At 37.7% G+C, this 14,601-nt stretch overlaps 1 protein-coding gene and 1 pseudogene across 8 annotated transcripts in view; both read right to left on the bottom strand.

Annotated features, from left to right (window-relative positions):
• Nucleotides 1-20: 20 nt before the first annotated feature.
• Nucleotides 21-14,601, bottom strand: part of CD96 (CD96 molecule) — a 95,925-nt gene continuing 81,344 nt past the window's right edge. For 4 of the 8 annotated variants that reach the window (XM_045501945.1, XM_045501946.1, XM_045501944.1 and 1 more), the window contains 4 exons: nucleotides 7,178-7,243; nucleotides 6,268-6,354; nucleotides 2,335-2,458; nucleotides 21-409 (listed from right to left, as the gene is read on the bottom strand). In XM_045501945.1, coding sequence (XP_045357901.1) covers nucleotides 301-409; nucleotides 2,335-2,458; nucleotides 6,268-6,354; nucleotides 7,178-7,243 — 386 coding nt within the window. In that variant the 3' untranslated portion in view covers nucleotides 21-300. The remainder of the gene's footprint in view (nucleotides 410-2,334; nucleotides 2,459-6,267; nucleotides 6,355-7,177; nucleotides 7,244-14,601) is intronic. The other 4 variants (XM_045501947.1, XM_045501948.1, XM_045501949.1 and 1 more) reach the window with 4 other exon arrangements.
• LOC123610851 lies at nucleotides 7,254-12,626 on the bottom strand (annotated as a pseudogene).

The raw sequence follows: 14,601 nt of genomic DNA, 5'->3' as shown, positions 1-14,601 counted from the left end.
AAAAATAAAGACACTGCAAGTACTTTTTAACAACAGCAGTCTGATTTGCACTTCTTACATAAACAAGAAAATCTCTGCAGATTGCATTGGGTATGGGTGTGACATAACCTCTCACTCTAGCTCAATTTCAGGCATGTGCAGATGAAAGAGGGTGGGTTGCTGGGAAAACAGGTCATTCACTTCTGACATCCACTTCAGCTGCAGTACAGGCTTGGCTCGAGGGCAACTATATTCATAAAGCACAATGTCCACCTTCTTGCAGGATTCTAGCCGAGTTCTCTATGGCAAAATCTCAAGGGACTAGAGTGTCTCCATCTCGTGACAAGGCAGATCACTTCCAATGGACTCTTGAATGCAAGTGTACTTGATGGGGGGTGGAGGTGGCTTGAAAGGCGGGGGTCTTTCCATGCTAGGAACAAAACATTGCTCTTTCATTGCTGAGAATGTGAGGTGGTGATTCAAGGAAGTAGGGAAGTAGGAAACAGAGCAAGAGACATGCCCACCGGTCCTCTCAGAATTTTTCCTTGCATAACCTTCTGCTTGTTATCTGCATTATTTTAGCATCACTAATTAATATCTATATGGTATTTTAGAGTTGGCAAAGCATTTTTATCATGACATTATTTAATTCATATCTAGGGATTGGATATTGTTTTCACCATTCTACAGATAATACTGAGGCTCAGAGGTCTTCAGCAACTTGCTAAAGAGAACCAGACCAGCAATTTAAGGCTTTGAACCAGAACCTACACTCTCCATGGCAACTGCCTCTTAATAGAAGAGGTGTTTCTCTTATGTGGGTTAAAACACTCCTCCGGAGACACAATTTTTAACTTCTGGGACCAAAGACTGAAGCTGTTCAAATAATCCCTTTGCCAACCTTACCCCCAGCCCTCACCCACACATTCGCTGTATACTGTGGGGATAGGTTTGAGGTGGGAAGAAAAGCTCTTCTGAATCCTTGAGTTGGTTGGAACTGGATGGTTAATGCCAGAATCCCTTACATCTGAATCTGTGAACATTCTTAAAGGCATCTTTATATAATGTTTCATGTTAGCACAACTCATCTCTTTGAAGTGTATCAGGCCTCCATGTGAGCAGCACAAATGCTCCAGCTCTCTTGACATCAGGACACAGAAATACAACTGTGAGAACATTTATGTCTCTGACTCAAACACCTCCAACTCTTCTCAGTAAATCCATAGCACCTTAATCTCTCCAAAAATTTAGAGGGAGAGGGGGAGGGAGAAAGAGAGACTCTCATCTCTATATAACACAAACATCTGAATACAGAATAATCAAAAAATCAATTCAAAATCTCAGATTCCCGTTTTCTCACTTTAATAAAAATATCTAATGCCTATTACCTGGCTTTCTGATGCTTTCGCATAGACAATATATATCAAAAGGTGGAAAAAATTCTAAGAAATCTGCATCTGTGTTTTTTCAGGGAAATTAAGAACCTCTCAAGGCATACAGTAGCCAAAGTGTAGTCCTTGGATAAGAGTCTAGGATTTCTGACTACTGGTTTAGTGTTTTTTTTTTTTTTTAATTTTGTTTTATTTTTCTCACCACCAAACACTCCCTGCACATGATTATAGAGTGCTCAAGGATACTTTCAGTAGAAGGTCCTGCACAGTGGGCACTGGCATCTTAGATAGTAGCCGTAAGAGATGTGGAAGAGACGCTCTCTATGTTGGAGGGTCTCCTCCAATCATGGTCTAATCTGGATCCCAAATAGCCAAGTCAGAAAAGTGAGGCTTAATCTTACATGTCATTGCAGATTGCTGAGTGAAGGGAAAAGAATTTTGGAAAATATTTCCATAAGACAAAAGAGGGGCAACCCACCATTTACTTTCTTTTCTCCTTGGGGAAAAGGGAAAAGGGCGGTAAAAGCCCATTCTGCCGAAAAGCAGATGGAGTTTCTTAAAATTACCTTTCTCACTCAATTTCACACTTGAGCATCTAGGCCCAGCTGGGCCCAGGCAGTTCAGAGATGCATGAAAATGAAAAAAATAATGAAGATTAAAAGAAAAATCAGTTTTAGTTTTTGAGGTGAGGCAAGGCTCAGTTCTCATTTCATGCCCACTGACTTGTCCCATCTGACGAGTGTCATGGACTGAACAGAGGGGGACCCCAAGTCACAAGTTCTGCAACTAGTCCCAGCTGTGTGTGGTGCTCAGCAAACTGGGAAGCTTCTCTGAGCTTCCCCAAGCCTCATTTCCTCAGTTACATAGGAGGGGGACTCTGGACAGGAGTGATACTTCAAGTGCTGCGTGAATGTTTTGTACTCAGAAACTATCTCTGTTCCTGCAGATTCAGTATGATACTCACATTTCTTTCTGGTATTGACACCATTTTCTCACTCCAAGACCAAACAATGCCATGCAGAAAGAGAGCAAGGCTGCTACGATCACTGGCCAGGACATTCCGTCTTTAGGTTTATTAACCACGATACCTGCAAAGGGCAGAGAGACGAGCTTTCATGTCAAACTTTGGCAACTAGAAAGCATGACTAATTGAACTCTCTCTCCTACCTGAAACATGTTTTCTGCAAGGTCCACTACTGACTACAGTCATGCTCTGGGATCATATCTATGCCTTGTTCTCACTTCTGTTTTTGAGTTTCTGAAGTTACTGTTTATGTGAATGTTTTTCTTAGAATGTTAGAATGTTCCAGAATCCATCTTTTTTTTTTTCCCCTTTCATTTTCCTGAGGCCCTGAACAATTCCTGGCACATGATGGCAATTAAATGTTATTTGAAAGAAGGAAGAAGCGGGGCGCCTGGGTGGCTCAGTCGGTTGAGCTTCCGACTTCGGCCCAGGTCACGATCTCACCATCTGTGAGTTCGAGCCCCGCGTCGGGCTCTGTGCTGAGAGCTCGGAGCCTAGAGCCTGCTTTGGATTCTGTGTCTCCCTCTCTCTCTCTCTCTCTCTCTCTCTCTGCCCCTCCCCCACTCATGCTCTGTCTCTCTCTGTCTCAAGAATAAAATAAAACATTAAAAAAAAAAAACAAAAAAAGAAAGAAGGAAGAAGTAAAAGTGATAAGCTGTAGATTTGTATCCCAAATTTACTCCAGTAAAGGGAATTTTATATGTGAAATAATGCCCTACCTTTGGCTTCTCCTATTCTTTAAGGAGTCATTAAATGCTTTATGGAATTTATTGAGTGTATTAGGAGGAGGAAGAAAGAGTAAAAGGCATTATAACTGTAACATTCCAATGCCTTGAAAGTCCCAAATCGAGAAGGCCTGGGTAATACCTATAGAATTGTATGCTCAAAAGACCATCATCTAAGACTTTTATTTAGATGTCACTTGAGGCATGATATCCAGAATAGAGAGTTTTTAATCCTTTCTACCACTGTCCCTCTTTTTCCTTCTTCCTCCTTCTCTACGTTTAGGCAATAGAAAGGGGAGAAGTGACCAAAGGAGTAAAGCAAAAGCCAGATAGTTTTGCTCTTTCTGTGGTCTGCAAAGGGTGGAAGTCAAAAAGTAAAGGGCTGGAGGGGCTGCTGGGTGGCTCAGTTGTTAAGCCAACTCAGGTCATGATCTCGCAGTCTCTGAGTTCAAGCCCCGCGTTGGGCTCTGTGTTGACAGCACAGAGCCTGGAGCCTGATTCTGTGTCTCCCTCTCTCTCTGCCCCTCCCCTGCTCTCTCTCTCTCTCTCTCAAAAATAAACATTAAAAAAAAAAGTAAAGGACTGGTAGAAATTATACTGGTGTGTAATGTAGACTGATTTTTCTTACTCCTCTGATTATAGCCACACTCAATTTATTCATTACATTTCTAGCATTTGAACACTAAGTCAAGCTGTGTGAATCAAAGACTTTCAAATATTGTTGATTTTAGACCAGAGGCAATGTAAATATCATATTCCAGACTGTTTTACTTTTTTTCTAACATGAAGGAAGAATTAAGAAAATTAACTCTCTTAGGAAATAAGACCGTCTGATTTTACTGCAGACAATAAAAGGGGATGTCTATAATTACATAGTTACTTAATATTTTCCTTTTTGAAAAGCATTTTAAAATCATGTTAAAAATTCAAACAGTATAGAAATATAAAACTATAATGAAAAAGGAAGTGTCCTTATGGCTTTAGATGCTGGTAACCCACATTAGAGGCAAAACATTTTAATAGCTAATTATGTATCCTACTGGAAATTTTTTATGCATATCTAAGCATATATATACATATATTATATACATATTTTATATATTATATACATATATATTTATATATAATTATATACATTTACATATATATTATATATTATATATATTTATATTTATTATATATATAATGAATATGTATTTCTTTTCTTACAAATGAGGGCATGCTATACAAGTTGTTCTGTCACTGGCTTCTTTCTCTTAAAAAAATGCTCTTGGAATGTTTTCCATGGAGATATATAGAGCTTTATCTTATTTGATTAAATGAGTGGATAGTTCCCCAGTGTATAGACTTATCATGGTTTATTTAATTAGTTTCTTAACATTCAAGGGTTAAATTTTTCCCAGGCTTTTGTTATTTCTAGTAACACTCCAGTGAAATTCCTTATACATTATTGATAACTCTTCAGATTATGTAGATCATTTGGGCAAAATGTCCAGTTTATGTCAGAATTATCTGGATTAATTTTTTTATTGCTTCAACTAGATTGTCAACTGTTTGTAGGTAGAGACCAGGTTTTTAATTTCTTTTATTGTCTCAGATTTATTATACTGCTTTTTATAAAGCAAAGTCTCAAAATGTATAGGCAAAACTGGGTTCAAAATATTAGTTACCAAATCTTTTCTATGTATTACATAGCTTAGACTGCAGCCATATGACATTGTCATGTTTATGGCACACACCTAGAGACTTAGGATGTTCCTGAGGCTCACCCTACCTCAGCCTTGTCCAAGCACATGCTGAGGGCACTCTGGAAGCCCATGTAATCCTATAATGCATACCCATTTGCTATGTTGTCTGTGCAGGTGACTAGTTCACAATAGTTCATGGAAGTAGTGGAACTGGTAAAGACTAGACTATCACAATCATAAGGGAAACAATCATACAGATGGCTAACCCAAGACTACACCAAGTTCTACTTTAGTCAAGTCAAAATTTACTAGGCTCTACACTGGTAACATGGTGGGACACAACATTTTACTCCCAAAGTTTCAGATAAATAAAAGAACAAAAGGTTTTATTTATTTTTTTACTTTTTAAATGTTTGTTTATTTATTTTTAAGAGCTACAGAGAAGGAGAGAGAGAGAGCAGAGGAGGGGCAGAGAGAGGCGAGAATCCCAAGCAGGCTCCATGCTGTCAGTGCAGAGTCCAACATGGGGCTCAATCCTATGAACTGTGAGATCATGACCTGAGCCCAAATCAAGAGTTGGACACTTAACCAGCTGAGCCATGCAGGCACCCCAAGAACAAAAGGTTTTAAAGAGGTCTTACATCAATGCTTAAAATGTTTCTCCCCAAATACAGAAAATGAGACCACTGACTTCAGGGATGTCTCAATGGAGAAGCAGGGCTCCAATCTTGCCCATCTCTGAACCAGGCAGTTTTAAGCCACCAATATCTGAAAGACACTGTTGGGCCTTGAGTTTGCAGTTGGGGTGCCATGTTGTGTGCAGGATGGTACTCCAATGATCTGAGGACTGGATGACCTTCGATGCAAAATAAGCTGAGTACCCAACTGGAGCATTCACCAGTCAAGTGACCACCTCCTGAAGTGAAAGACTTGATAATGCCCCTGGGTTAGGAGGGCCTTGATCTCTTATGAGATAAAACAAGAAATCATATTTAGTATTGACAAAATGTTATTAGTTTAATTATATAAATACTCTTTGTTCCAACAATCTTTCTGGTCTCAGATATATTTTCGCAGGATAAAATGCTCTCACTACTTTTCACCTGGCTAGGTTTCCTCATTTTTCAGATTTTAATTTCAATATATCCTCAGAGGCTCCTTTCTTGTTCCCAGTAAGAATCAGATCTTTCTGTTATATTCTGACAACGTCTTGTACTATTTCATAGCATTTGTCACAAATTAATTATATGATTACTTGCTGTATATCATCCATAATAGATTATAATCTTCAGAAGGCCAATGTTTACACAGGTCTCTTCTACGTACAAAATGAGAAAGATCTAATTCTTTCACAGTGTATATCCAACAACCGACGCCAGGTCTGGCAAATGGTAGGTACTCGACAAATTATTTGTTGAGTGAGTAAGACACACAATTTTTTAAACAGGTAAATGACTCACCAGTGATATGGATGTGACTGCTGTTAGTAGATTTGGCAGTTGTGGGAACTTCTGAAGATGTTCTGGTTGTGCTGGTGAAGACATCACCTAGAGATATACAGGACATACCCGAACTGATCCTAATAGTCACCTCAACCCCATCAAGCGGTGTAGAATCATGATTGGATTTCACTTGCTACTTGGAAGGGCTCAATTTTAATGGCCTAAATGCTCCTATGGTACTATGTATAAAGTTTTCTTAGGACCAATTTATAGCAAGGCTAGGATCTTAGGATCTAACAGCTACCAAAGGAGTGAAACCTTCTATTGGTTTAGAGGAAAAAAAGAGAGAGAGAGAGAGAGAGAGAGAGAGAGAGAGAGAGAGAAGCTGTATAGCACATATAACAAAACAATATCTGCTAAAGAATCTCCATGAGAAATTTAAGTGGTTATGGGAAAATGTCTTATGTTGGAGCCATAGAAAAATTCGACTTAGCCCTATTCTCCCAGGGTATCAGGGGTCCAGCCACTCAAAATACCAATTCTCCCACTCGAATGTGTTTGAAAAAGTCAATAAAACTTCTTTTGCAACATTTTAGTAGAAAAATCTCTGTTGACAAATCATCTCATTTTCTAATGGAAAATTAACACTTAAAATACAATTTTAATGAATTTGCCTAGCCGAGCAATGCTATTTTGTAGATTTCATTGTGAAATAAAATAGAGGAAAAAAAATCTAAGACTTGGTCTCTATCTTCTTTGAATGATCGTGACTGGGAAAAATTTTGGTTCTATTTATTGCTGTTTTCATCATCAAGGTACACTTTTAAATACCTGAGATTGGTTTCTTACCTGTCCTTGCTTTTTCTCCTCTGCCCAAATAAAGCAGGTCATTATACTCCTTGACCCTAAATCTCCCCCAAGTACTCACCTCGAATTGTTGAGCCTACACCTGAGGGGGATGAACTGTCTGTTTCACTGGGCATCCATGGAGCTGCTAGGGGAAGAATATATTGGAAGAGTCAAGCTGCATAAGAGTTGTTATTTTATTGTCCCTTCTTGACCTTTACTTGAAGTTAGTAATTTATATAAAATAATAAAACAAAAAATATTATTAATGCATATGTAAAGTAAAATCATTGAACTACGCCGCAGCATACATAAGAATGTCCCAAAATAAAGCAGGAGTTGAGGGAAAACTTGTGATCTAGATGTCTCCAATAGGGAAGGTTTTGATTATTGCCTCTTAGAAGCAGGAAGAAGGAATGGAAGGAAAACACTAGGAGAGGTTCCTTTAGCCACAGAGAGTGTGTTGTAACTGTTCTCTTGTCCATCCAATGGGTGGGAGAGAATGAAAGCCCGGATGTGTTATGGTGGCCCTTTGTTGAGAAAAGGTGCCAAGAGGACTTTGAAGACCTTGGTAGAACACGCATGAGGGAACAAAATAATTTGTATTTGTGCACAAGTTGACATTCTTGTTTGGCTATGAAAACTGAACTGTGTCAATAGTGAATTATCAGCCCGCTATGGTCATAGGCCACGCTAGCTGCTGTGTGAGTCATCTTGATGGATTCAGAAGCAAACCTTCCCCTTGAGTCGATGGCAGCAAACTCAGGAAGTACCTATGGCTTTTGAAGTAGATCTATTGACTCATTTTGCTTAGTTCCCCATCTCTGGCAGCAAAGTTCCACTTGTTGGCAGGCTATGCATTTCAGGCCTATAGTGTAGTGTAAAGTAAAATAGCTATAGTCGCACATAGTTGCAATTGGTAGAAAAACACTATGCTCATTTATTTAAAACATTAGCATCTACGATTTTCCAAGTTAAGTGTCTTCTTGTGTGTCAAGACCAAAGCAAATAAGCAAAACCAAAGCAAACATTAAAAAAAAAAAGTCCTTAGTCCTCCTCTTTCCTGGTTCCTCCCTGGGTGCCAATGGCAGTTGAAGGTATATTATCAGGCCCTTCAAAGAGGTGTGGCCACATGCTCTCCGGGGATGGCTCACAGTGCAGTCTGCCATAGCTAATTCCACTGGGGGTCACCCCAGAAATAAGGGGGTTTTGCACGCAGCTATTTTGAGTGTGACTAGGTCAGGGAGACATTCTTATCTTCAGTACAATGATCTGACCCTGCACAAGTGATCTTGATTAATTTTTATTATTGCTGTTCTAGAAAGAATACCAAGGTCAATAGGTGATGATGGACTGAGCCCTTTGTTAAAAGCCCATTTTAAAAGGCTAAGCCATTAAGTTAGGGATTTGAGTAACAAATAACAACAACTAATTAAAAAGAAATTGGGACCAGGACTGGATTTAGGTAAAATTTTGAAGAAGGCAAATTGTTCCAGATAAGCTTACAAGATTTTTTTTGCCCAATATGGTGCCTCCTTTACTTATTTTTAGAGGTTGATACTTTATTTTTTATCTTTCAAAGTCTGTTTGTAAGAAAGGATGTGATAAATTAATTTATGCTGAGATATAAATAGTTGAACAAGTAGTAACCCTTTCAGGGAAGTGGGTATTAAGATTCTTTTTTCCATTTCATGTTTATCATCAGCAAGTACATACAGACCATTTGTAAAAAACAACAGTTTTTTCACCAAATCTAGAATGCCAATCTTTTCTGGTCAATATTGATTTTCTTCAGGCAAAATAACCAAGCATAGCACAATTTCAGGAGATGGTGATACCATCGGCATGATCCATGCAAATTACAAAAACGGTAGGACTTAAAATTATGCAAATTATTTGCCATTTCATTAAGCTTCCTTTTTAGACTTCCAGGAATTTTCCAAGTGTAAAAAGACTCCTCAGAAAATGTGTGATAAAATTAAACATAAGAATCCATTTAGAAAAAAGCAAAAGTTATTTTTCTAATTTTGGCTTTAAGATTTGTTTTTAATCTGTTTAAAAAATATAGTGGGGAGTGTGTTGAGAGAGATGAAGAAAAAGGAGCTTCCAGTTGATGGATTCAGCATGTCTGAAAACACTTAGGTAACGTAAAGAAAAAACTTTAAGAGCGAGAATGTATTATACATAAGAGTCTTTCAGCGAGACAAAGAGATGAGCAATTGTTGTATCAATTGCTCCCACAGGAAACAGGTCTTCCTGAAGAATACTTACTTATAGAATCCTCAGTAAGATAGAGTTGGCTACCTCTAATGATTCATCTCTCACTAACATAATACTTTTCTAAAAGCTCATCCACTTTATCATTTAGATATCCAATCTTCAGAATGTGTTCCACATTGGCTACTCCATCTGCCATCCTTAAGTTTCTTTGAGAGTCTCTCGGCAGAATTATGTTTCTACTGTCTTTTAATTGATTGAAATATTCTGTGTTCTTCAAGCCACCATTATGTGTGTTAAATACATGAGTTAATTCTCCTTTAAATCTTTTGAGACTCCATTTTAATCAAAATCCATGAATAAACACTACTTTGACATTTGGATGATAAATACCAGCTTGATGGATAACCTTCTCAAGCACATCACCATTATCAGCCAAAAATATGAACACAGGGATGCTGTGTTTTTGGAGTTTTTCAAATAAATTTTTATATTCTTCCTTGAACATAACATTGGATTCTTCCACAATTTATTTAAATTTAGCATTGGGAAAAGCTCATTCAACAAGGAACCTATGTGCCTTGGCATGTCTTTCTACCATAAAGGGATATTTTTCTTCTACGGTAAAAGCAGAATCAATTTTGACAACATAGTATTTTTCCTTAGTTGCAAAAACTTTCTTGACATTCATTTTTGCAGACGGTTTAAGGTTGTCAATAATATTATGACATGTTGGGCACCTTTTCCCTTTGCAGGAAAATCTACTTAGTGCCATATCAAAGTCCATAGTTACCTGAAGATAAACTGCTACTTTTTTGATAAAGCTACAGATAATTTCTGTTATTTTTGTACGGTTTTTGATGTAAGTTGAACTTCTCTGAAATTTGGGCATCATTTTTGCATGTACATTTTTACATTCACGTTTACTAAGACTTGTCTCAGTTATCCAATCATCCTTAAGCCATTCTGAATTCTTCTGTCCCTGATTTTGTCCTGAAACAATGGCATGGGTGGCAAGAAATATTCAGAGATGCAGGGCTTGGATACAGGGATGTCAGTGATCTTGGTTGTCTACCCCATCTTCCTCTTCAGGGTAAATATGCACTGGGACAGCACCACTCCTTATACCAGGATGCAAATGTTGGCACTAATTACCATGTTTGTTCTTGTCACGACCACTTCATCTATAGATGAGACCCTCATGCTCTTCCTGACCATGAAAAAAGATGACATTCATGATCTCTGTTTCGAAAGGCAGACTTGTGTGCTATCTGTGGAGAGACCCATGATGCCCTCAGAAATTGGCATTTTAACAGAAGATAGAACTTAAAATCAGAGAAACAAATCTTTAATTTGTAGCTGACCTAATCAGGACCTAGGTAACAGAATGGGAGGAGGACAGTGTTTTACAGAAGAGGAAAACTGAATGAGAAGTGATCCGAGACATAAGTTTTTCGAATTTGAGGACAAGAGTGGCGAATTTAGAGAATCAGCATCATAGCCAACAGGGAACATCAAGACTGCAGGGAATATTGTGCAGCCTGAAATAGGAGCAGGGCCCAACACTGTTGTAGATTCTGGCATTGCTATGTCCTTGCCATTGACCCTCAACCCCTCAACTCCAGCTTCTCCATCCCCTCCGCCTATGGAAAGTAGAAGGGGTTGCTCTGAAATTATTCGGCACAGTTACCAAAAGCCTGAAAAGAACCAGCCAGGACCAAGGACAGAGAAAACAATGCACTTGCAAGATTTGCGAAGAAAAGTACATAAATTTTGAAGAAACAGGAATGTTTGGTCAAAGAACAAAATAAAGACCCTATGTGAAGTCATTAACAAGTACTCTGAGGCCCAGGTGTGGGTGTGTGTGGGTGTGTGTGTGGCCATGCACGTGTGTGAGGTAATGGTGAGCTTGTTGATTTTGGTAATGAGGCAAATTGGAAGCATAGGGGCCCGTGGAGACGCATATCATTTTTCTGCTTGTCTAACTTAGACAGACTGACTGAGTTTCATGTGGCTTTAGGCTCCACTGGACCCGATGGACGGCAGGGAAAACAGAAATAAAAAAAGTAATCAAGCTTCACTTTTCTGCTCCATGGCCTGATCACTTGAATGTCAAAATGCAAATGTCTCAGGATGTTATTAACCTTATATATTTTGGGCATTTAGATAGTCAGATTTGGTACCCCCATTTCATAAGTGGTTCAAGTAAAATACACATTTCTGTTCCAGACTGTTGGAAACTTGGAAGCTGGACTAGGATTAGATTCTAATATTCTCAAGTGGATAAAATGACAACAAAAGAATATATGAAAACGTATACTTATAAATTAGTGAAAATGCAATGCACTCACAATCTTCTAGTGACATCCAAATATATATAAGCTACACAAAATGCATGTATAAGCAAATATTCCATTAGAATGTGTTCGGAAATAGCAAGAGCCTTAGAAACAGTGTTGGTGGGTTTATTTCACCAGAAATCCATCCATTACCATTCTTTATCTGCCTGTGAACATTTCATAAATCTACTGAAATAAACATACTAGAAGGAAAAAAAATCCTATTACCAATGCCTGTCATGAATCTTGGCAAATGCATCATCTAATATTGGATGTCACAATACGGTCCAATCCAACGAGTAGAAACACGTTTCAAAAATAGTTTGGGAGTGAGCAATCAATGTTAACTTGTCGGATCCTAATGTGTTTTTGTGAATGATTATAAATAGAGCAACTCACTGTAGGGAATTTCTTTCTCTAAGCTTATGGATTAAAAATGGCAACTAGTAAACAAGATATTCTTATTTGCATAAGTAGGAATGTGGGTTTTCACTGCTGAGAAAATTTTGTTTGTTGGGTTTCAGAGTCCTTTCTTAGATTTCACATTTTCTAAGGCTCTATTATGGTAAGAATGATAAAGAGATGTTTGAGGATAAATGAAGTTTTCAGGTGGGAAAGGACAGATGATATGAAGAATTGCAATAGTTCATTTCATTACGAAATCTATTAAAAAGACCACGAATATATTTGTGTAAATTATAAAGCACTTTCCTGCACTCCCCTTTTAGTTTTCCAGTTTCTGGGGCAGAAAATACTTTGGGTAGCCTCTATGTTTCATAACGATATGATGCATGGGATGAACAGGAATTATTTTTCACTCTGGGCACACATAATATTGTAATAACAATTTAATTAAAGCAAACAAAAAGTTCGAAAATTCCAATTAAGTGGATCTTTTCTTTTCTTTTCTTTTCTTTTCTTTTTTTTTTTGGAGAGAAAGAGAGAGAGAGAGCATGAGTGGTGGAGGAGGCAGAGGGAGACAGAGAGGGAGGGAGGGAGAGAGAGAGAGAGAGAGAGAGAGAGAGAGAGAATATTAAGCAGGCTCCATGTTCAGCACAGAGCCCAAGGCAGGGCTCCATCCCACAACCCTGGGATCATGACCTGAGCTGAAATCAAGAGTCTGACGTTCAACCAATTGAGCCACCCTAGATCATTTCTTTTCACTGTGTACGTGTGTATGTATTTTCTTCCCTGTCTTTACCCACATGTACACAGATTCTTTCAATTGTTCAAGAAATATTTGCTGAGCACCTATTGTATGCCTGCCATGGCTACAGTCATTATGATATTACAGTGAACAAGGCTGGAAAAGGTTTAGGTCCCTATTCTTGTGTATCTTACATTTCAGTATAATTTCAATAAAAAAATCAAATCAATAAAATAAAGGAAATCATTAGACACCAGGGATTATTCTGAGAATGAAAGTGTGGGATAATTTATATGTAATTATAGCATAAATTTAAGTTGGAGTTCAGCTTTTTCCTATAATATTGTCCAATAACCTTTTATCAGCATTGCTACATAATTTCCCCCATAACCAACAAGTATTAATTCATTTATCTATTCAACAATATTTGTTGAGCACCAACTATATACCTTAGGCACTGAGGATACAAGTAAGCAACAACAACAAAAAAGATCTCATGGACTTAACTTGTATTATACTATCAAGAATCAAGGATGACAAACTAGTGTAGGTAAAGGAGAGTTTCATCAAGTTCATTAGAAACTCAATTTTATGTTAACACCATAGAAGATAAATGTTAGTCTATTAAGTATGGACTTTCATCCCCGATCTAACTAAGATTTTTAATCTCAATTTATATCTGATGGGTAAAAATTTTCCAGCAAGTACCCTTGTCTATACAATAAGATGTACCGGCTAGCTTAGCACAGTATGGCTATTGTTTGGATTGGCTTCATAATATTGCATTGAATTATGATCTCATCTTATTCCACATTCTCTTATTATTGGACATATTTTTCCTTAACACCCTCAGCCCCCCACTCACACACACAGATTTTTGGACTATTCTAATAAATTATAAACATTATGCCTTCTTCTTGTCTCATTCCTTGTATGCCCTTTGCAAAGCAAATGCTGTTCTGAATGCTATGTCCATTATTCACTTGCTTTTACAGTTTTTAAGTATTTATCATATATTGTGCTTAAGCCACATGGTGTCTGGCTGTACTTGCCTTAAATTTTTATTTAAAAATATCATTCCGTATATTGTCACCTGGCATTTACTTTTTTGACTCATTACAATGTTACTAAGATCCATTCATGCTGTTGTATGTGGCTGTCATCTACTCATTTTTCATTGCTCTCCAGTATTTTATTCTAGGACTATGCAACAACTTATCTATTCTCTTGGATATGGCCATTTAGGTTATGTATAGTTTTTGCTATCAGTGTTTTCCCTGACATTTGTGTACACATCTCCTGGATAGGTATACTAACGTGTGTGTTGGGGGGTGAAGTATACATTCAGGAGTGGAATTGTTGGCTGGTAGGGTATGAAAATGTTTGGCTTTAAAATATCATGTCAAAATGATGGGAAATGATGGTACCAGTTTATACTTTCACCAGCAATATATAAGAAATTGGCAATTTCAGACTTCTTAATTTTTGTTGATTGATTATATGTGAAATGGTTATCTGATTCTAGTCTTCATTTGCATTTCCTGATTGTTAGATTATGCACCTCTTTGGATGTTTTCTAGCCACTGTGGTATATCTTTGGTGATGTGCCTTTCTGCTCATCTTCTAATGTTTTTGCATCTTTCAAAATTGATCTGTAGCCATTCTTTATATACTCTTGGTATAAAGTTCTGCTCCTTTGTCAATTATGTATTCTTGATCAGTTTTCAGTGATCGGTTATATAATGTGGCAAATATCCGCTCCCACATGATAGCTTGCCTTTTTTTTTTTTTTTACTTTTGCTA

This window comes from Leopardus geoffroyi, chromosome C2, assembly GCF_018350155.1.
Source record: "Leopardus geoffroyi isolate Oge1 chromosome C2, O.geoffroyi_Oge1_pat1.0, whole genome shotgun sequence".
NCBI classification, from domain to species: domain Eukaryota; kingdom Metazoa; phylum Chordata; class Mammalia; order Carnivora; family Felidae; genus Leopardus; species Leopardus geoffroyi.
This window is presented reverse-complemented; position numbering and strand designations above follow the sequence as displayed.